The sequence below is a fragment of the Pipistrellus hanaki genome, assembly GCF_964339955.1.
Source record: "Pipistrellus hanaki genome assembly, chromosome: 18".
In the NCBI taxonomy this organism is placed as follows: domain Eukaryota; kingdom Metazoa; phylum Chordata; class Mammalia; order Chiroptera; family Vespertilionidae; genus Pipistrellus; species Pipistrellus hanaki.
Genome location: NC_140520.1, coordinates 616956 through 639463, shown reverse-complemented (window position 1 = coordinate 639463; position 22508 = coordinate 616956). Strand labels below are relative to the sequence as shown.

The following is a 22508-nucleotide window of genomic DNA, read 5'->3' as shown; positions in this document are numbered from 1 at the left end:
CCTGGGCGAGAGGCAGGAGGGAGATTCCATGAGCTTGGTCACCTTGTTAATTACACGAACACAGCAAAGTCAAACATTAAACCTCAGAGCCAGTCAAATCTGCCCATTTTGTCCCCCAAGGGCTAAAGGTTTGGGGTAATCATTTACTTCTGGGGAGCCAGAGAGGTGAGGAGCGGAGAGACACGCATTTGCGGACGGAGGACCCTGCGCTCTGCCGCCCTCAGGTCAGCCCTGTCTTCTGCCCTGGGTGCTCGGCCTCTGCGTCGGGCTGGGCCTTCCAGCGAGCAGCTCAGCTTGGCCAGGGCCGCAGGTTGTGGGTGGGGAGCGGAGCTCGTCTCTCCTGAGATAATTCCGAAAAGTGAGAGCGGAGCTGGCCTTTTCCCGAGGAGCGAGAGCCCCAGGACTCCAGGGAACCCCCTGCCTGGACCCCCTCCGGTCATTTCGCAGGGACCGCCCCACGGGAACGGTCAGCCCCGAGTAACCCCTCTGACAGCCAGCAGCCCCCGGCCGGCGCCCCGGAAAAGCTAGCTCTCGCCTCCAGCTCCGTGACCCTGGGGGGCCGTCTCCGGGGCAAAGTGTTGAAGAGCGCTGTGTCTTCCATTGGACTCAGGATACCTAGACACTGAAAACAGTGTTTCGGGTCATTAATCCGTTGGAATCTTCTGGGTGAGTTTTCGCAGGAGATTGGTGGCTCAGTGGGCTGGGCTGTCCCGCGCACACAGAGGCCTCCGGGTCAATGCCGGGCCAGGACACCCGCCCGTGTGAGGGCTCCATCCCCGGTAGGGGGCCTGAGGAGGCAGTGATTGATGTTTCTCTGTCTCCCTCTCTATCTCCAAAATCAATAAACACATAAAAAAAAAAATAAGATTAAGTTTTAACATCCAGCGCTTACTGATATCAATTAGAGACAAGGAGACCCCGAATGAGAAGAACATCACAACCTTCGGGCACCCCAGGCCAGGTCCCTCGTTTCAGAGACGCGAAACTGGGACCCAGGCCTTGACCTTCCCAGGCACACCAGGTCTGCTGAGCCCCAACCTGGCATTTCCCCACCAAACACTTCCTCTAAGTTCCCAGGAGAACCGGGGCAGGGTCCTGTACCCTGTAGGATGCTGCTCTTCATCTTTGCTCGCGTGTCCTTTAATTCCCGCCGGTGAAGCCCAGCCCCCGGGAGAGCAGGGACGCCATGTCCGCTGGAGCGGAAGCCACCGTCAGCGCCGGGGACGCGAACCCAGCGCCAGCCTCCAGCAAAGGTAAGGCGGGGGGCGCCGCTGAGGGTAAAACCGGGGCCCGGTGACCGCGGCTCCTTTCTGGGCGTCTGCAGCATCTCCTCGCTCCCGCCAAGTGCCAGGAGTTTCATAAACGACAGCGAATGTTTACTGAGAATTATTTCGTGTCGTGCAACAAACTGGGAGGGCATAAAGCAGGTGTCCCGGCGTGATTTGTCTCCGAAGCCAGGAAGTCAGAGGCAGATGCCAAACAGAGGATGTGGGACCCACCCTCGGCGGCGCTGAGCTTACGTCCAGGAGGCATGGCAGTGGGTCTGCCCCGTTCGCTCCAGGCCTGCCTCAGCGTGACCGCAGGCGGGCCCTCCCCTCCCCGATGGTCCTGGTTCTGAGGGGGTGTGACCCCCGCCCCTCCCGGGGGACACAGCAACGTCTGCTCACAGGCCGCCTGCAATTGCCCCCCCTCCAGACGGAGGAAAGGGGGTGCAGAGAGAAACGGCCCCGTGACAGGCCTTCCGTGCCCTCTCGTCGCAGGCGTGTGCTCGGTCCGGCACGGGCTCGCCCTCCTCCTGCACCTCTGTAACTTTGCGATTTCCACCCAACAAATGAACCTGAGCATCGCCCTCCCGGCGATGGTGAACCGCACGGCCCCGGCCGGCCCGCCCAACGCCTCTTCCGCCGTCGCCCTGGACGACGGGAACGGCACTCTGATGGAGCCGAAGGTGCTGGTATGCGTAACGAGACGCGACCCTTTCTGTGGCCTCAATGGCCTGATCTAAAGGGTTCATCATTGAGTCCGGCCGGTGTGGCTCAGTGGTTGAGCATCGACCTATGAACTTAAGAGGTCAAGGTTTGATTCCCGGTCAGGGCACAGGCCTGGGTTGTGGGCTGGATCCCCAGTAGGGGGCGTGCAGGAGGCAGCCGGTCCATGATTCTCTCTCATCAAGGGTGTTTCTCTCTCTCTCCCTCTCCCTTCCTCTCTGAAGTCAATAAATATATTTAAAGAGATATTCATCTCTCTCTCGCCAAAGGATAAGCAGCAGGGTTCTTGTCCCCCAGGCGCCCGTGTATGCCTGGAGCCCTGAGATCCAGGGTGTCCTCCTCAGCTCCCTCAGCTACGGCTCCTTCGTGGCCTCGGTCCCCAGTGGCTACGTGGCCGGGCGAGTCCGACCCAGGCTCCTGATCGGTGCCTCCCTGCTGGCCTTCTCCGCCCTGAGCCTCCTCATCCCGCTGGCGGCGGGGGCCGGCGTGGCCCTGCTCATCCTGCTCCGGGCCGTGCAGGGCGTGGCCCAGGTACCACGAGGCCGTGAGTCTGCGCGGAACACGGGTTCTAGAATGCCTCAGAAGCCCTGGCTGGTTTGGCTGGGTGGGTAGAGCGTCGACCTGCGGACTGAAGGGTGTCGGGTTCCGAGTTCAGCCAAGGGCACATGCCCCGGGTTGTGGGCTCGATCCCCAGTAGGGGGCGTGCAGGAGGCAGCGAATTGATGATTCTCTCTCATCACTGATGTTTCTATTGCTCTCCCTTCCGCTCTGAAATCAATAAAAATATATTTAAAAAGTAAAATGTTTCAGCCGAAACCGTTTTTGGCTCAATGGATAGAGCGTCGGCTTGGGGACTGAAAGGTCCTGGGTTTGATTCCGGTCAAGGGCATGTACCTTGGTTGCGGGCATATCCCCAGTAGGGGGTGTGCAAGAGGCAGCTGATCGATGACTCTCCCTCATTCTCATCGATGTTCCTAACTCTCTATCTCTCTCCTTTCCTCTCTACAAAATCAATAAAATATATTAAAAAAATAAAAAATAAAAAAAAAGTAAAATGTCTCAGATGACCAAATGTGGATCGTTCCCCCGCCCCCGCAGGCGATGGTACAGACAAGCCAGTATTTAATTTGGGTGAAATGGGCTCCCCCCCTGGAAATGAACCAGCTCATCACCATCTCCATCTCAGGTAGGTGAGGCCTCGGGGTCACCCGTCCTGCAGCGACCCGAGCCCCAGGCGAAGGCCTGGACCGGCGCCACACCTCCTCCCACCTCCCCCGCATCCTCGCATGAAAGCACTGCCCCACTCTTCTTCTTCTTTCTTTAAAAAAAATAGTTATTGATGTCAGAGAGGGAGGGAGAGGGAGAAACATCAGTGATGAGAGAGAATCATGGATCAGCTGCCTCCTGCACGCCCCGCCCGCACTGGGGATCCAGGTTCCCAGGTTGACACTCAACCCGCACCGGCGAGTGCTCTGCACTTGTTAATTTATCTTCGAGCGCGTTATTTTCATTTTGCAAATGAGGCCAGTGGAGGCAGAAACAGGCCAGGGTCACGTGGCTACTGAGGGGAGAGGCAGGAGGTGGGCCTCAGGGCGTCCACCCCTGGGCCTCTCGGCTCTGGGACCAGCTCAGTCTGCAGGAGGCAAGCGGAGTGCCGAGCCCGACCCCTCACCCCGAACATCCCCGCCGCCGCCGCTTGCGTTTAGGGCTCATGCTGGGCTCCCTGACCGTCCTCCTCGTCGGTGGCTTCCTCTGCGAGACCCTGGGGTGGCCGTACGTCTTCTACATCTTCGGTGAGTCTGTGCGTTTCTCCTGTGAGCTAGGAGTTTGTTTTCTGACGGTGAGGGCTGGGCGGGGTGGGTGTCCGTGACACTAGTCCCCCGTGGTTACCCGAGCCCTCACAGACGTGGTGTTTACAATGACAGGGCCGTGCTCAGGGCTAGCTGTGCTGTGACTTTGCAGGAGGACGCAGGAGGCTGAGCTGGGACGCCCGGGGACACCCCCTCCTGTTTCCGGGGGGGGGGGGGGCGCCAAGGGTGCCAGTGGAGTTTCTTCTGTGAGATATTGAAAATGTTGTCTTGGTGCAATTACGTTTTTATTTTTAGAAAGATACATTTTTATTGATTTCAGAGAGGAAGTGAGAGGGAGAGAGAGAGAGAAACATCAGTGATGAGAGCCCAGCTAGTGTGGCTCTGTGGTTGAGCATCGGCCATGCACCAAGAGGTCGCTAGTTCCATTCCAATCAGGGCTGTGGGCTGGATCCGCCATAAGAGGAGTGTAGGAGGCAGCACATCGATGTTTTGTTCTCATTGATGTTTCTATTTCTTTCTTCTTTTAAAATCAATAAAAACATTTTTTAAAAAGATGAGAAACACACACACACATAAAAAATGAGGAGAGAGAAACATCAGCGGCCTCCTGCACATCCCCTACTGGGGATCAAGCCTACAACCTGGCAGGTGCCCTTGGTCCGGAATCGAACCAGCGACCTCTTGGTGCACAAGGGCCAACCCACTGAGCTCCACCGGCCAGGCCCGGAGGAAAGAATCTTGGAAGCAGCCTGACTAGCAGGGGAATGCTGACTGGCAGCTCAACCGTGAGGGCGTCTCAAGTTCACGGGCAAAGGCACTGGGCTCAGAATGGCCCCACGCCATTGGCAGCAGCAAGCAAGACGGCCCGGGCAGGGTCCAGGGGTGGGAAGTGGCCTCCGCAGAAGATGGGGTCCTCCTCGCCCCCCCCCCCCGCCCCCCTTCCCCGATGTGCAGACCTGGGACCTGGCAGGAGTGCTGCGCAGAGTCCAGCGGAGAGCACAGGGCCCGCCCACCGTCCTCTTCCAGGTGGGATCGGCCTCGCCTGTTCTTGCCTCTGGTTCCCGCTCGCCCACGACGACCCCGCGGCCCACCCGCTCATCAGCGCCGCGGAGCGGGACTACATCGCCCGCTCGCTGGCTCAGCAGGTGCCGCGGCCGCGCCCCTGCCCCGCCCCGGGCCCGGGCAGCGTCTCTCTTCGGAGGGACTGTGCCTCCCGATCGATCCTGCTTTCTTTCAGGACTGCGAGCCAGACCAGTCCCTCCCCATCACGGCCATGGTCAGGTCCCTGCCCCTCTGGAGCGTCCTGCTGTCCCAGTTCACCGAGCACTGGTTTTTCTACGTCCTGGTGGCGTACCTGCCCACCTACCTCCACTCCGTCCTCCGCGTGGACCTCCAGGCTGTGAGTGCACGGAGCGCATGCGCCTCTCCTGCCGCCGCCTCGTCACGTGACCCGAGGTCTGCCCGAGGTCACCAGGCACGTGACCCGAGGTCTGCCCGAGGTCACCAGGCACGTGACCCGAGGTCTGCCCCGAGGTCACCAGGCCACGGGCGGCCTGGGACCTTCCGGGAGATGTGACCGCTTGAATCGTTCTGAGTCATCTTAGGGGGTGGTCTCCTGCTTTTTTTTGGGGGGGGGGGGGGGAGGAAGGCAGAACAGTATGGTTCTAGGTCAGCGTGACATTCCAAAGATGCCATGTTTTTGGAAAAAAAAATATTTTTATTGATTTTAGAGAGAAAGGGAAAGGGGGAGAGAGAGAAACAATGCTGAGAGAGCATCATAGATCGCCTGCCTCCTGCACGCCCCACACTAGTGGCCTTGACTGAGCCACGCCGGCCTGGCAGGGTGTCACCTTTTTAAGGAATTTATGTCCAGTTGACATCGGCAAACAGGGCATCCTGCTGCCGGCAGAAAGGATGAAGCGCAATGAAGTGCGTCTTTCTCGAGGCTGTGACAGACTCACAGGCAACATGTGCTAAAAACAGGGCGTTATGAACGGGATTCATTCCACAAACTTAAACCCTTTTGTTCAAGTTGGTTGGGTATGGAGACAGAGGCCCAGAGGCGCCAGGGCGCCATCTTCCCACAATGCACCGGGGCTCTGGCTGATGGAGCCTCTCAGGTACGGGGAGGGGGGGGGTGTCGTAAACCAGATGGGTGTCGTAAGCCAGGTGGGTGTCGTAAACGTGGCAAAGAGCTCATCAGATGTCAGACTTGTTAGTGACAGCTCACAGGGTCACTGAGTTCTTGCTACATTCCCATTTTTTTATTATTTTTATTTTTATTTTTTTATTTTTTATATCCCCACCTTTTGTGCTCAAAAAGCCGTGGGCTCATGGAAACCGGGCTCGTCTGTTGACAACATGCTAAGTGGCCAGCAGACAGCGACCTTAGCAGAGGTCAAGTCTGGACACACATTCACACGGGGCGGGCAGCGGGTTCTGGGATCAGGAAACCCAAGTGTGGGGTGGCTGTGGGCCTTCCCTGAGGAGGAGGTGGAGTAGGGGGAGGAGCGGGAGAGGAGGAGGTGAGAAAGAAGGGGAGAGTGAGGACAGAAGCAGGTGATGGATCCAGAACCACAGGCCGGGGGATGAGAATGAGTGTGGGTCCCCACCCACAGTGGCCCGGCGAGGGGGAGGTGGCGACGGGAGAAAGACTCAGAGAGACTTGAGGCCCAAACCCGGGGCCCCATGGACCTCAGGGTGTGTTCTCGCGACACGTCACCGTGGTGGCCTTTGGTTTACTCGTCGGTAAAATAAATATCTTGGCCCATGTGCCTCTTAAATCCATCCCATTGTTCTCCTTTTCCTTTAAAAAAAAATAATGTGTTTTTATTAATTTCAGAGCGGGAAAGAGGGGTGGGGGGAGAGAGAGAGAGAGAGAGAGAGAGAGAGAGAGAGAGAGAGAGGGAGGAGAGAGAAACTTCAACAATGAGAGGGAATCATGAATCGGCTGCCTCCTGCATGCCCCCTACTGGGGACATGTGCTCTGACCGGGAGTTGAATCTGCAACCTTTTGGTGCCCAGGACGATGCACCAACTGATGAGCCCCCAGCTGGGGCTGGTTCTTTAAAAAAAATAAAAATAAAAATAAAAATAAAAATAAAAATAAAAATAAAAAAATAAATAAATTATATATATATATATATATATATATATATATATATATATATATTGATTGTTTACAGAGAGGAAGGGAGAGGGATAGAGAGTTAGAAACATTGGATCAGCTGCTTCCTGTACACCTCCACCTGGAGATGTGCCTGCAACCAAGGTACATGCCCTTGATCGGAATTGAACCTGGGACCTTTTAGTCCACAGGCTGATGCTCTATCCACTGAGCCAAAGCAGTTAGGGCCGGGACTGGTTCTTAAAGCACCTGTTTGCAGGTGACTTTCTATACGGAGAGAGCACTCATCCTTTCTTCAAACTAGACGCACATTTTTCTCAGAAATGACCTGGGCTCATGCAGTGGCGTGGAGTGTGTGATAGAGGGTGATGGGCATTGAAGGAGAAGCCGCAGTGACCAGCTGTGTCCTGCCGAGGGTGGGCGTGCACCGCACTGACTCCCCTCTGGTCCTCAGAGCGGCTTCCTGTCTGCTCTGCTGCTCGGCGTGGCCTTTATCAGCATCATCCTGGGGGGCCTGCTGGCAGACTGCCTCCTCTCCAGGAACGTGCTCTCGCTCCTTGTGGTCAGGCGGCTCTTCACCTCCGTAGGTAAGGACGCAGGTGGCCGGGGGGCGGGGCAGGGCGGGGGTGGGGAGGGGAGGAGAGAAGGAAGTATGGGCAGTCTCCCGGCCTCTCCGTCTGCCTCCCGCCAGGGGTGCTCTTCCCCAGCCTGTTCTCCGTGCTCCTGCCCTGGGTCAGCTTCAGCCTGGGCATCAGCATGGCCTTCTTGGCCCTGAGCCTGGCCAGCAGCAGTCTCTGCCAATCTGGGGCCCTCGTCAACTTCATGGACATTGCTCCCAGGTAAGGACCCCTTGGCCTCCTCCTCCCCCACGGCAGCTCATCTCGGACCAGGGGCCCTGGACCTGGGTCAGCGAGTGAGTGACACGTGGGAAGGGGCTCTGGGAAGATCGACCCCAGCCCTGCGTCCAGATGCTGTCTGGAAAGAGCCATCGCTCCCCGCCGGGGACACCGGGGTCACGCGGCCTCGGGCCATGGGGCTTGCTCACGTGGGGTAGGATAAGGCTGAAGGGCACGGCGCCCGAGGGGCCTCGGTCTCCGGGACAGCTGGGTGTCAGAGAGCACGGAGACTCCTTTCATAGTCCACGGGACACACTCCAGCAGCCACGGCCCAGCAGGACACGGGGAGACACGTCTCATCCAATGAGGGTCTTGTATCCCCCAACGCAAGGCTGCCAGGAGCCAAGGGGCGGTATAAACGAGGTCGGACACCACCTGTCTGTTTTGTATCAACAAGACTGACCGGTCAGCACAGGCTGCCCCCCGGGGTGTTGCAGGCCCCGCACAGGATGGCAACAGTCGCCAGCAGTATGTTTCCTTCAGGGTTGTGCTTTTAAAAAATACATTTTTATGGACCAAAGAGAGGAAGGGAGAGAGAGGGAGAGAGGTAGAAACATCAGTGACGAGAGAGAACCATGGATCGGCTGCCGAGTAAACAGCCCCACTGGGAATGGAGCCTGAAATCTGGGCATATGCCCTGACAGATAATCGAACCCTGACCTCCTGGTTCATAGATCGATGCTCAACGCCTGAGCCACGCAGGCCGGGCTGTCTCACACAGGCTTGAGGAAGGGTCAACACAGCCCAGGCCACCCTCGAGCTGAGTGCAGGATGGCAGCAGTCAGCTGATTAACCTTTGTGGATGGTGTCTCTCTCTCTCTCTCTCTCTCTCTCTCTCTCTCTCTCTCTCCTCTCAGGTACACTGGCTTTATCAAGGGCTTATCCTTGGTTTTTGTTCAGCTCTCAGGAGTCATTGCTCCCACGGTTTCTGGATTTTTCCTCAGTCAGGTGAGGTCCAGCGTCCCGGTGAAAATATTTCTGAGCTGCACCTCCCGGCCGCCCGGAGTCAGACTGGGGGCATCAGTGTTTCCTCCACGCCTCGGCCCAGCTGGGATCAGAGCCCTCAGCGCCCTCGGGGTTGGGTGGAGGGAGGAGAATGCTCCACTCCCTGGGTTGATGCTTCACGAGTTCCAAGAAGATGCACTTCCCAGCGCATCATCAAACCCGGCAGCCATGCCGAGGACGTTCAGAGAGAGGGAGTCGCTTGCGAGGGAAGGGTTTCCCACGATGCCGGGCTTTCAATCCCAACACCTTAAAAGTTCCCAGCAACCGAGAAAGCCGGTCACCCCACGTAAGAACCCAGCAAACAGGGACAGAATGAGGGAGCGAGAGGCTGAGCGGAGAACGCAGGGAGGAGCAGTGGCTTCGAGCAGCCTCTGTCCTAGGAGACGCATTTACAGCCCCCAGGACAGACTGCCTGCCTTGGGGGCAGCAAGCTGACCCAGGCTGAAGCTGACCCAGGGCAGCGGGATCCGGGGGCGAAGGAGACACAGGTGACATTGGCAGGTGTGGCATTCTTTTTAAAATATGTTTTTATTGACTTCAGAGAGGAAGGGAGAGGAAGAGAGAGAAGCATCCATGATGAGAGAGAATCATGGACTGGCTGCCTCCTGCACGCCCTGCACCGGGGGATCCAGCCCTGACCGGGCATTGAACCCTGAGCTCCTGGTTCATAGGTCGATGCTCAAGCCCTGAGCCATGCCGGCCGGGCTGCAGGTGCATCATTTTTTTCGGTTCGCTCTGATTTCCCACGAGGAGGTCAGGAAAGTGGAGGCTAAGGAGGAAGGCATGTCCTGTAGCGGTCACGTCCTCTGTCACTGGAAGCTTCAGTTCCTTTCAGTCACTAACACTGGTCAGGAAGTGGCTGTGTAATGGACATTCTCACACTGACAGGGTCTCCCTGTCATTCACTCATTCACTCATTCACTCATCCATCCATCCATCCATCTCGCAAACATGCATCACCCCTGGGCATGCACCACGCAAGGCACTGTGGAATGAAATGGAAGTGCCTGCCCCTCAGAAGCCTTTATTCTATCGATAGAAGAGGAACCGATAGGAAATGAACACGAGGGCTGGATGTCCATTTTAAATAGGGCAGTCGAGGAAGGACTTACTGAAAAATGATACTTAAGCCGAGGGCTGGAGGCAAGCAGGGGAGAGAGACAATGCTCTCGGGGTCCTGGGGTGTGCGTTGCGGGGACAGGTCTCTGCGGAGGGAAAGGCTGGCGTCCCTGCCAGGCTCAGCAGGCTCCCCGCAGTCCGGAGCTGAGCTGAGCTGGAGCAGGGAGGGGGCGGGGGAAGCTGGAGTCGCCGCACCACCGGACAGGAGGGCCGCGAGCTCGGAGGCCGCGGTGACCGTGGCTTCGTCTCCAGGACGCCGAGCTGGGATGGAGGAACATCTTCCTGCTGTCCGCGGCCGTGGACGTCTCGGGCCTGGTCTTCTTCCTGGTCTTCAGCCGAGCGGAGGTGCAGGACTGGGCCAGGGCGCAGACCCTCACCCGCCTGTGAGCCCTCAACCCCGAGACCCCGTGACCCCGTGACTCTGCTGCTGCTTCTGAGCGGGTGTCTGCCCTCCCGGGCGTTGTCCTTTTGTGCTTTCATTGAACTGACTCTGCTTTGGGTCTCTTCTTGGACCCTGAAGCCTCCGCCTGGAGGTCTTATTGGGGTTCGGGGAGGTGGAGGCGTCAGTGATCTAAGGGTGAGCTCCTGCGAGCATAGGTGTGTCTGCATTTCTCTCTAAGAAAATATATTTTTGTTGGTTTCGGAAAGGAAGGGAGACGGAGATAGACACATCAGTGATGAGAGGGAATCATTGATTGGCTGCCTCTTACATGCCCCACACGGGATCAAGCCTGCAACCTGGGCCTGTGCCCTGACCAGGAATCAAACCCAGGACCCTGCAGTCCGCAGGCCGATGCTCTACCCACTGAGCCAAAGCAGCTGGGCTGTGTTTGGATCTCTATGCGTTACTCACCCCTCCCACTGTGACTGGGACATGATCATGCGGAGTTGGTCTCTGCCCCCTGGTTCCAGGAACCCTAAAACCCTCGTCGCATGCTGAGTGGCGGGACAATGGGAGCCTCGTTTGCTGTCACACAAGCTGCTAAGACCCTTAGACTGTCTGGGGTGATGAGTGTCTTTGCGGTACAAAGTGAGGCTGCGGCTGGGGCCCCAGTGAGCCTCGGGGTGGGGGCCGCTGCTGGGGCCCAGCCACCAGGAGGGGAGAAGGGCTGGAGCCTGGGATGTTCACCCATGGCCGATGACTGAGCCCTCACGCCTGTGCAGTGGGAACTCCCAGGCGGGTGACTCCGCGGAGGTGCGGGGCGGGAGTGTGCCGGGGGAGGGCCCGGAGCCCCTGCGTGTGTCCCCACACCCACCCTGTGTACCCTCCCGTGGCTGCCTCTGAGTTACATCCTTCGTAACCAGCAGTGCTGCTGAGCCATCCGCTCCCCATGTCCTGTGAGTCCTTCCAGCAAATTGTCAGACCGAGGGGCGGGTCGTGGGGACCTCGGCACCGCCAAGCGGGCCCGTGTCTTACGCCAGGGCGGTCTGGGGGACCCAGCCCTGAGCCGTGGGGGTCGGGGCGACCTCCGGGCAGTCGGCGTCTGAGAGGCACCGGAGGGCTCCCCGCTGGCTGTGCAGAGACGGGAGAGCCGCTCGGAGAGGGAAGCCCACGCGCTGTGGACGCGGAAACCAGTCGCCCTCCGTTGTCCCGGTGAGAGCGTCGGGCCGGAGGACCCTGCTCACCCAGGCGGGAGAGGAAGCCAGGGCCCTGGGAGGGGGCACCGAGAGCCCCCGAGAGATCGTGCCCAAACCCCCAGCAGACGGCGGGCGCAGCTGCCGCCAAAGAAACGCCGGGAGCAGCCAGAGCCACGGTCACGCCCAGAGTCCGGGCGGCCGCCCGCTCACACCCCGCCCCCGCCCCCCCCACTTACCCTCAGAGGCGGGTGAGCTGCTTCTCCTGGGCCCAGGCCTGCACGTCGGCCGCGGCGAAGACCAGGTAGAAGAGGAGGCTGCTCACATTGACGGCCGCCATGAGGAAGAAGATGGTGGCCCAGGCGGCCTCCGGGGCCTGCGGGATGCAAGTGCAAAGGCAGACGCGTCGTCGGGCGCATTGCCTCGTCCGCAGCGTTTAAACGTGAACACGCAGGCGGGCTCCACGCAGGCCTCCTCACCACACGGGCGGAGGGAGGAGAGGGAGGTCAGCATCCCCCCCACCCCCAACAGACAGACAGACACCGGATCTGCCCCTCCGCTCCCGGAAGCGGGAACCACGCTCCTTCTCCGTTTGGCCGCAGCTCGTCAGAAGGCCTGACGTCAGTGTTCCATCTGTCACGGCCAGAGGTGACCTTGGTGTATGTTTTTGGATAAAATCTCACGTTTCGTGTTTGCAGTTTTGACCCTCTCTTTTCTGTCCGTGTACCTCAGCTGCGTTTCCGGTGCCTCTGAGCATCCGGTCCTGAGGGCCTGGCTCTGTGACACCCTCCCTCCCAACCCCCCTCCCCCGGACCCCGTGCTTCTCAGAGCGTCTGGTGGCGGGTGATGAACGCAGAGGCCCCCCGGCTGGGCCATCCCGATCGCCCTGGCTGGCAGGATCCCCTTCTTACCTGATCGAGGATTATCCCCGCCAGCGTGGACGAGATGAGCCCCCCGGTCATTCCGATGAGAACCGTGACTCCCTTCAGAAACCCGTAATACCTGCACGAAAGGGAGGGACAGCATGCTGGCGTGTTCTTAAAGCTTCAGCCTCAGCTGTTGGTTTCCTGAACTTCCCGTTCTCCTCCTCAAACGCCACCGAAATATCAGACAGAGGCCACCATGGCTCAGTGGCTTTGTGCCCCTTGCCCTCTCCCTTCCTGTGCCCTCTCCCTTCCTGTGCCCTCTCCCTTCCTGTGCCCTCTCCCTTCCTGTGCCCTCTCCCTTCCTGTGCCCTCTCCCTTCCTCTCTGTAAAAAAGTCAATAAAATATATTTAAAAAAAAAATCCTGGGTACGATCCCAAACCGGCGTGAGCTCTTAGGCCGACAAGGAAGAGTCTGAACCCCGGCCTCGCGGTGAGAAGATAAATACCCTCGCTTGCCGGGAGGGTTCAGGGTGTAAGACGTGCGCACAGCAGCAGCAGTGATGGAGAAGCCAAGCCTCACAGAGTCGGACGCTCGGCGAGCTGGCCGCGAACTCCAGAACCGTCCCAACCTTAAACACCCCGAGAGCGGGGATGCAGCCAAGAAGGAGAGGGTGACCCCTACCTGGGGGCGATGTCCAGGGGGTTGATCACTATCCCGGCGACGCAGAAGCCCAGGGTGGCGCTGGCCAGCGTGAGGCAGGTGACGGTGCCGTGGAAGCTGGGGCCCAGGTAGAGCAGGCTCACCACGAAGACGGCGGGCAGGAGGAGGCCTGGGCAGCCCGGCGACACGGTCAGGTGCTTCCTGGACGTGGGGGAGGGCCCCCCCAGGAGCTGGACTGGCCTGGGCCGTCACTCACCCAGCGCGGTGAAGAGCTTTCGGACAGCGAGCACGCTGAGCATCTTTCTGGACAGGAAGCCGTCGGACACGTGCCCCGAGAGGATGCCCAGGAGCCAGCAGAACAGATGGGGGAGGGCGGACAGCAGCCCGTTCTGGGGAGGACACGCATGGTGAGAGCCCGCGCCACAGAGGACTCGCCGCCCCCTGACCTCCAGGTCTGGGAGCGCCGCGGGGGGCCCATCGGCAGACGCGTGGATAGAAAGCTGTGGTGCATTCTCACCAGGGAATGCCGTGCAGCTGTGAAGGGAACAGCCTTTTGGAACAACCAAAAAGGGAGGCGGGAAGGTGGGTGGGAGGTGATCAACCAAGGACCTGTGTGCATCTGCGCATGGCCACGGACACGGACAAGGGGCGGTGAGGACCTGGTGGGGGGGAGGGGACCGGCTGGAGGGGTCTCTGGGGTAAAGGGGACATATGCAATATTTTCAACAATAAAGACTTATGAAAAGAAATTCAGTGTCTGAAATCGGCGCCGTCATCTGCGAAACCATCAGCACCCAGCCCCTGAGCTGTGCCGTGCTGTGGCCATACGCCCCCGGGAACAAGGACAGTCCTTTGGAGGTTGGAAGCCCTTGTCACCATCCGTCTATTTTTACTTTTATTTTTAGTGTCAGAGGACCTGAAACAACTGGGCAGGTGGTAAGAGGAAGACTACTCTGAGAGTGGGACACGCTGGCCCTGGGGACATGGTGGCGATGAGAACCATCGGAAACAGCCTGCCCAGCTGGTGTGGCTCAGTGGTTGAGCCTCGACCTATGAACCAGGAGGTCAGGGTTTGATTCTGGTCACTATTGATGTTTCTCTCTCTCCCTCTCCCTTCCTTTCTGAAGTCAATATCCTATCTAATAAAAGAGTAATATGCAAATTGACTATCACTCCAACACACAAGATGGCTGCCCCCATGTGGACACAAGATGGCTGCCACAAGATGGTCAGCAGGGGAGGGCAGTTGGGAGGGGCCAGGCTGCAAGGAAGGGCAGTTAGGGGCAATCAGGCTGGCAGGGGAGCAATTAGGCATCAATTAGGCTGGAAGGGAAGTGGTTAGGGGGTGAACAGGCTGGCAGGCAGAAGCGGTTAGGGGCGATCAGGAAGGCAGGCAGGTGAGCAGTTGGGAGGCAGCAGTCCTGGATTGTGAGAGGGATGTCCCAGATTAGAGAGGGTGCAGGCTGGGCTGAGGGACACACCCCACTGTGCAAGAATTTTGTGCACCAAGCCAATAGTATATTTGTATCTATATCTATATCTATATCTATATCTATATCTGTATCTGTATCTGTATCTGTATCTGTATCTGTATCTGTATCTATATCTATATCTATATCTATACCCATATCTATCTATATATCTATATCTATATCTATATCTATATCTGTATCTGTATCTGTATCTGTATCTATATCTATATCTATATCTATACCTATACCCATATCTATCTATATATCTATATCTATATCTATATCTATATCTATATCTATATCTATATCTATATCTATATCTATAGCTATAGCTATAGCTATAGCTATAGCTATAGCTATAGCTATATCTATAGCTATAGCTATAGCTACATCTACATCTACATCCATATCCATATCCATATCTATATCCATATCCATATCCATGTCCATATCCATCTAAAGAAAAGAGAAGGAGGGGTACTGACCTCTCTCACGTTAACGTGGAGCTTGGAGCTGATGAATGTCGGCAAGTACAAAAACATGACGTGATTTGTCCAGGAGAAAGCAAAGCAGCCGAGGGAAATGGCCCAGACCGGCAGAGACTTGAGCACGGCCCGGATGGGCACGGATTTTCCCGCGGAGCCGACCTGGGAAGAAGCCCATCGTCGTCGTCAGCACGTGGGGGCCAGCAGGGCAGGCTCCGCTGGCGCGGGACCTGGAGGTAAGGCGTCGGCGTTTACCTGCTCGACGAGGGAGGACGCGATGAGCTCCTTCTCCCCGGGGCTGATGCACGGGTGGCCCTTGGGGTCGTCGTGAAACAGAAGGAACCAGCAGAGGCTCAGGGCACAGCCGCCGGCCCCTGTGGAGGCAGAGCCGTGAGAGCCAGGCTGCTCTCTCCGGTGGGTCTCTACTCACCTGGTCCTCGCCTTCTCTTCTAAGACTGCAACAGGCTCACACCGTTTTTAAACCCTCACCCGGGTAGATTTCCCGTCAATTTTTAGAGAGAGTGGAGGGTGTGTGTGTGTGTGTGTGTGTTGTGTGTGTGAGAGATAGAGATAGAGATAGAGAGAAATAGAGATAGAGATAGAGAGATAAAGATAAAGATAGAGAGAGAGAGACCTGCTGCTGGCTTGGCTCAGTGGTTGAGCGTTGACCTATGAACCAGGAGGTGACAGATTCTCGGTCGGGGCACATGCCAGGATTACAGGCTCCATCCCCATTGGGAGGCGCGCAGGAGGCAGCCAATCAAGGATTCTCTCTCATCCTTGACGTTTTCTATCTCTCCCTTCTTCTCTGAAATCAATAAAAAAAATATATTTTAAAAAAGAGAAATCAATGAATGTTGACATCTCTTTCCTTCATGAAATGCATCATTTCTAACATCATGGATTTCATGTAAGTATATTTATTCAGTTCTTATTTTTATGTTAATTTATTAAATGGATTGGGGTGATGTGGGTCAACATGAACATATAAGTTTCACGTGTGGGTTTCTGTTACCAGATCTATATCTTGCACCGGATGTGCCCCCCCCCTCCCCCATCAAGTCTCCTCCCGTTCTTCTTGTTAACTTTGTCTTCAAGTTGGGACCAGGACAGGGATGTCGCCGAAGGAAGGGACTCACCAAAGACGTAGAAGACCATGGGCCAGCCCAGGGCCTGGCAGATGAGCCCGGTCACACACAGCGCCAGGGAGGGTCCCAGCATCAGCCCTGACGGGGCCCAGAGAACAGCCTCCTGAGCCCCGGCGTCGGGACGTGGAAACGCCCAGACAAGAGGGCTCCTGGGAGGGGGGGTGGGCGACCACCCTCTGGGGAGTCACTCTGCACGGCACAAGCCTCATCAGAAGCAAAGGCGAGCCGAGCTGCAGGGCTCAGGGGCTGAGCGTCAGCCAGGAACCAGGAAGTCAGGGTTTGATTCCCGGTCAGGACACAGGCCCGGGTTGTGGGCTCCATCCCCAGTAGGGGGCGTGCAGGAGGCAGCCGATCAGTGATTCTCTCTCATCATTGACGTTTCTCTCTCTCCCTCTCCTTTCCCCATTGAAACCAATAAAAATATATTTAAAAAGGGAAAGAAAAGATATTCACTCTCCCTCTCTCTCTCCCTCTCTCTCTCTCTGTTGAGATAAGTTCGCCACGAGACAACCACGGGATGCGAGCGTCCGGGCGCATCGCCGTTACCTGAGAGACTCAGCGAGGTCAGCCGGCCTCGTTCCGACAGAGGCGCCCACTTGGTCCAGACCGTGTGCTGAGCCACCAGCACCGTCCCCTGCAACGAGACCACAGGCGGGTCCTCGCCGGCACGGGCGCGGGCTGGGGCGGCTCGGGCCCCGCACCCACCGCCTCCGTACCTGGCTGAGGCCCTGGGCCACGCGGCAGGCGATGACCGCCGATGCCCCCACCCTGGCCGCCAGCGGCACGAGCAGGCTGAGCAGGGAGCTGAGCAGCAGGGCAGAGCCGACCATGTTCTTCACGGGGTAGATCCCGGACAGATAGCCGAAGGGCACCTGGCTGAGGAGCATCCCGTACGTGCTGGAGCTCAAGATGATGCCCTGGGTTCGGGGGCTCCAGTTGTACACGGGGTTCTGAAAGGAGGAGGAGCGTCTCCTCACCCCGCAGGTCCGGTGCCAGGCCCGGGGACCGGAAGCCCCCGCTGGGGACCCGTTTCTGTAGGTGGGAACTGGCGAGGGAGGTGGGGGCGTGGGCTGGTGTTCGAGTGACGGAGTCGCACGGATCTCGGTAGCGTCCACGCTGTCCACAGACGGTGAGCGAGGCCGGGCTGTCCACGAGTGTGTGTGTGTGTGTGTGTGTGTGTGTGTGTGTGTGTGTACACGGCGTTCTCCACGTACCCTGGCGTTGTCCAGGGGCTCCGGGGTGGAGGCGTTGGGTGGCCCCTGGGGGCCCGTGCTGTTCACCATGGCGACCATGGTGAGGCTGAGGCAGGCGCGCTGGGACATCATGGACACGTTGCAGAAGTGCAGGAGGAGGGCCAGCCCGAGGCGGAGGGAGCAGCAGCCGGGCGCTGGGGAGGAGAGAGGGACACGCCCGTGTGAACACAATGGAGGCCACACACAGCTGTAGGCGGGCGGGGGTGGGGGAGGGAGGGGGCCCTCGGCCATGGGGGACCCCAGGTGTTATTTTCAAGTCGTATTGAGCCCGGTGGCCAAGGGGAAATGGCGGCACCACAGGAAGGTGTGTGGCTGGTGTCACCATCCCACAGCCCCTACAACATAATCCCATCTGGGATGTCCCGGAGAATTAACTCCTCCGAGGACTTTGGCTCACGTATGTTTTATTAATTTTTTTAAAAATATGCTTTTATTGGTTTCCTCGAGGAGGGAGAGGGAAAGAGAGAAACACCCATGACGAGAGAGCATCCTGGGTCAGCTGCCTCCTACAAGCCCCAGCGGGGGATTGAGCTCCCTGACCCGGCATCGAACTGTGACCTCCTGTTCCTGGGTCGACGCACAACCACGGAGCCACGCCGAGGAGCGAAGGCCTGTCACGGGCTCAGAGGGAAGCATCCTCTCGCCTGGACCCTGGGGTGCGAGTTACAAAGGAGAGAGCCCGAGGGAGGAAGCAAGGGGCTCGTCTACCTCTCCCGGACTGGGACCGGTCGTCCATCTGCCTCACGGCGGGCGGGCTCCTCAGCCTCTCGCTGGAGGGTCTGCTCTCCATCCTCTGCAAGTTTAAGGCGCGTTGACGTCAGTAGGACAGGGGGAGGAGCCAACCCGAAAGCCCTGCCAATCCGTGGTTTTATTTATTTTATTTTATTTATATATATATTTTACAGAGAGGAAGGGAGAGGGATAGAGTTAGAAACATCGATGAGAGAGAAACATCGACCAGCTGCCTCTTGCACACACACCCTACCCAGGGATGTGCCCGCAACCAAGGTATATGCCCTTGACCAGAATCGAACCCGGGACCTTCCAGTCCACAGGCCGTGGACCACACCGGTTTCGGCAATCCATGTTTTATATCTGGTGAGAATGTCCCTCAAAAGTAAGAGATGTGAAGACCTTATCAGACCGCCAGAAGCGAGGGCCTCAGTAGGGAGGGTAGGGAGCCTCGGGGCGTTCTAGGCAGAAGGACTGGCTGAGGCCAGGAGCCAGAAGCGTCCGAGGAAGGAGGACCGCTGGGGAGAAACAGCGGGAAGGGAAATGCCTTCCTTTCCTGAGGCGTGAGCAGAGCTGCGAGCGCTCCTTGTGACGTCGCCGCACCAGGCGAGCCACCTCACTCTGCACCCGATCCTGAACCTGGCGGCCGCTGGCCCAGGCCTGCATTTGCCGGGCTGGGAGCGGGGGACAGGGGGTGGGGAGTGGCGAGGAGGGGAGGCCAGGAGCCTAGCTGAATGGTGATTCGACCCCTCACCGAGTCCAGGACCCACTGGCCGCTCACACACTGGTCTGCACCTTAGGCTTTGACCACTTCAGCTCATGTGACAGCAGACGCTCAGAAGACACACACAGTCCCTGAGATCGGCTCTGCAGGTGTTTGTACGTGAGCAGCTCAGCCACCATCACCACACATGGGACGCCTTCTGGGGCTGCTGTTTATTTCTAATCACACACACACACATACACACACACCCCACTTATACTCCACATACACACATGCACACACATGCACACACACACACACACACTCCCCCCCACATACCCTCCACATGCATAGACATATATGCACATACTCCATACACACACACACACACACACACACATCAGGGACACACGGATCCATACTCTTACCCAGCACAATGCTCAGATTCACAAGCAAATCCCGCCCCCCTCCGCCACGCACACATTCTCTTTCCCTGTCTAGCCACAGAGCCACCCACTGCACACGAGTCCCTGATGTGCGCTCTTTCCTCTCTCCAGTGTGAAAACCTGTGAAAATAGGTTTTCCCAGCAGCCGGCCCCGAGGGACTGGAGGTACCTTTGCTGGGTCTGTGACGGGGAGGCCCTCACCGCTGCTCGGCTCACTCCATTGGCGGCGGGAGGGGGAGGAAGACGGGCCGGGCTCGGGACAGGAGGGCGCCTCCCTCCTGTGAGGGCTTCCTCCCGCTGGACGCGAGATCGCCCGCCTGCTCGCACTCCGTCAGCCCTGCAACCCCTTCCCCCAGTCCCCTGACCTCAGGATGCCAAAGTTAAAAACTTAATTTTTAACTTCACGTTCACCTTTGCCTCAATCTTCAGGGGAGGAATGTGGGCCTTACCACCATCCCATGGCCCAGCCGGCCTGGCTCCGGGGTTGACTGAGCATCGACCTATGAACCCAGAGGTCATAGTTTGATTTCCAGTCAGAACACATTCCCCCGGAGTGCAGGCTCCATCCCCAGGAGGGGGCGTGCAGGGAGGCAGCTGATCCATGATTCTCTCTCATCATTGATGCTACTCTCTCTCTCTCCCTTCTTCTCTGTCATCAATAACAATATTTCCAATCTAATAAAAGAGTGATATGCAAATTCACCATCACTCCAACACACAAGATGGCTGCCCCCATGTGGTCGAAGATGGCTGCTCCCATATGAACACAAGATAGCCACCACAAGATGGCCAGCAGGGGAGGGTAGATAGGGGGACCCAGGCCTGCAGGGGAGGGCAGTTGAGGGGGACCAGGCCTGCAGGGGAGGGAAGTTTGGGGGGACCTAGGCCTGCAGGGGGGAGAAGTTGGGGGGTACCAGACCATCAGGGAAAAGCAGTTAGGGGTGATGAGGTTGACAGGGGAGGGGAGGGAAGTTAGGGGCAATTGGGCTGGCAAGGGAGCAGTGAGGCATCAATCAGGCTGGCAGGGGAGTGGTTAGGGGGTGATCAGGCTGGCAGGCAGAAGCGGTTAGGGGCAATCAGGAAGGCAGGCAGGTGAGCAGTTGGGAGCCAGCAGTCCCGGATTGTGAGAGGGATGTCTGACTGCCTGGTGGGATTAGGCCTAAATCGGCAGTCGGACATCCCTCGAGGGGTCCCAGATTGGAGAGGGTGCAGGCTGGGCTGAGGGACACCCCCCTCCCCTGTGCATGAATTTCATGCACCGGGCTTCTAGTTTAGAAATGAAATAGGATAAACAGGACGGTGGAGGGCGGACAGCTCACTGCCCCGGAGGTTTTCACGGCCGCCTGGGGTGGGAGTGTTTGCGTTGGAGTCTCCAGGTGGGGAAGATGGACCCGGAGGCTGCGCCCGGGAGACAGGGCGGGCCGGGGCGTCAGGGCCTGGGCGCCGGGACCTGCGGGGAGACCCGGGGGTGGGGGAGTTAAGGCTGAGATGGGAGGGCGACAACGAGGGAGGTGCACGTCCGGGAAAAGGAGGGGTTTGTGGGAGCCAACAGAACGCAGGGCAGCGGGACGAGTGAAATCCTGGCGGGAGCGGGAGGGGCGTGCTGGGAAGGCCTCAGACTGATTCCGGAAAACAGTCCGTGAGCGGAGCGGAGGGGGGGGGGGGGGGCCAGGCCCAGAGAAGGGAGTTTCCGTGGTAACGTGAGCCCACCGAGCTCGGCAGGGGCCAGGGTCCCTTCCGGCACCAGGGTCACCGGGGACCCAGGAGGCCTGGCCGTGGGGGTCCGGGTGCAGAGTCCGGGCGCCTCTGGGAAGGCCAGGCTGGCGCACGGCGGGCAGGCCCTTCCCGGTTCGCTGCTGCGTTGGTTTAATCAGAGCCCGTGATCAGCTCCTCAGCTGGGGCCGCGCAGGTTTTAGGGAAGACTCGGGGCCGCCTGCAGGATGGGGGGAGGTGAGCTCAGACCCCTCCCGGCATATCCTCTGCTCGCCTGGGGGCGCCCCAGCTCTGGGTGTTTTGTGGCCCGTGGTGGGTTTTTGTTTTTTAATACATTTTGTTTACTTCAGGGAGGAGGAGAGAGGGAGAGTGAGAGAGAAACGTCAACGGTGAGAGAGAATCACTGGTCAGCTGCCCCCTGCACGCCCCCCACTGGGGATCCAGCCCCCAACCCGGGCCTGTGCCTTGACCGGGAATGGAACCCGGGACCCTTCAGTCCGCAGGCCGACGCTCTGTCCGCTGAGCCACACCAGCCAGGGCCCCGTTGAGTTTTGAAAGCCTTTCGTTCATTAGGCTCGCGAGCCCTCGTCTGCAGTCCGAGGCCACGTGACCACCCGTGTCGTGATGGAGCCGCTGTGCCTGGAGGAAGGTGGGTGTCGGGGTGAGGTGTCCCCCGCTGTCTGCCGTTTCTCTGCGAGGCCTCCGCACTCGGGGGGCCACCCCGAGGGCCCGCAGCCCCCCGCATGGGCTCGGAGGTCAAACGCCAGCGGCGTCCACAATGGTGTCCGCTGCACCTGCCTCAGAGCCTCGCTGACTCCATTCCAGAGAGACCCCCTTCGCCTCCTTCCTTCCTTCCTTCCTTCTCGCAGGCTCCAGCTTCCCGGCTCCGGCTCCACCTTCTCTCGCCGCCGACACCCGCTAAGCTCCGCCGGGTCATCTTCTCCGGGTCTCGACCCCCGGGTGCTGCCGGGAGGAGGAACGCCTGTGCCATCTGGAGGGAAGGGGCCCGCGGAACTGGAACCCGGCCTCTTTCATTTCGGCGTCTGAGTGTTAACGGACGTGAGCCCCAGGTTCCACAGTCTGTAAGCACACAGGCCGGCTCCTGCTGGGGCTGCGGGCTCACGCGCTGCCCGGGTGCGGCTGTGACACGGGCACAGGTCCCGGCAGACCTCACCCCTGGACGTACTCGCCGGTCATTATTCCCACAGAGACTCCTGTTCTCCCGGCACTTCCCACCGAGCGGGGCTCAGCGGCAACGAGGATGGCCCGGGGGTGAGCGTCCACCTAGGAACCAGGCGGCCACGGTTCGATTCCCGTCAGAGCACAGGCCCGGGTGGCGGGCTCCATCCCCCGTGGGGGGCGTGCAGGAGGCAGCCGGTCCGTGATTCTCTCTCATCACTGATGTTTCCCTCTCTCCCTCCTTCTCCCTTCCTCTCTGACATCAATAAAAAACAAAACAAAACAAAACAAAACAAAACAAAACAAAACATTACAAAAAATAAAAAACA

The 22508-nt window shown here is 58.6% G+C and overlaps 2 protein-coding genes across 13 annotated transcripts; one reads left to right on the top strand and one right to left on the bottom strand.

Annotated features, from left to right (window-relative positions):
• Positions 1-145: 145 nt before the first annotated feature.
• Positions 146-12214, top strand: SLC17A4 (solute carrier family 17 member 4; the record flags this gene model as incomplete). 10 transcript variants are annotated; one of them, XM_084865621.1, is made up of 13 exons in its annotated part: positions 154-224; positions 448-666; positions 1160-1253; positions 1761-1954; positions 2286-2519; positions 3087-3174; positions 3695-3781; positions 4826-4944; positions 5037-5198; positions 7381-7513; positions 7618-7765; positions 8680-8770; positions 10199-10333. In XM_084865621.1, exons 3-13 carry the CDS (start codon positions 1187-1189, stop codon positions 10331-10333), a joined length of 1458 nt encoding a protein of 485 aa, XP_084721747.1. In that variant the 5' UTR covers positions 154-224; positions 448-666; positions 1160-1186. The 10 variants fall into 10 exon arrangements, 9 of the variants coding, with proteins under 9 accessions (XP_084721739.1, XP_084721744.1, XP_084721747.1 ...); XM_084865613.1 differs by having other exon boundaries at positions 146-224; positions 2286-2532; positions 4826-5198; positions 7587-7765; positions 10199-10365; XM_084865618.1 differs by having other exon boundaries at positions 152-224; positions 1761-1948; positions 2286-2532; ... (1 more) ...; positions 7587-7765; positions 10199-10365.
• Positions 9345-22370, bottom strand: LOC311612573 (sodium-dependent phosphate transport protein 1-like). 3 transcript variants are annotated; one of them, XM_084865623.1, is made up of 13 exons: positions 19457-22370; positions 18115-18199; positions 17368-17540; positions 16870-17103; positions 16700-16787; positions 16145-16231; positions 15261-15379; positions 15006-15167; positions 13305-13437; positions 13070-13217; positions 12433-12523; positions 11761-11897; positions 9345-10561 (listed from the first exon to the last, which is right to left on the bottom strand). In XM_084865623.1, the coding sequence occupies exons 2-12, from the start codon at positions 18194-18196 to the stop codon at positions 11763-11765; spliced, it is 1452 nt and encodes a 483-aa protein (XP_084721749.1). In that variant the 5' UTR covers positions 18197-18199; positions 19457-22370; the 3' UTR covers positions 9345-10561; positions 11761-11762. The 3 variants fall into 3 exon arrangements, with proteins under 3 accessions (XP_084721749.1, XP_084721750.1, XP_084721748.1); XM_084865624.1 differs by having other exon boundaries at positions 9346-10561; positions 18115-18258; XM_084865622.1 differs by lacking the exon at positions 19457-22370 and having other exon boundaries at positions 9346-10561; positions 18115-19235.
• Positions 22371-22508: the final 138 nt, after the last annotated feature.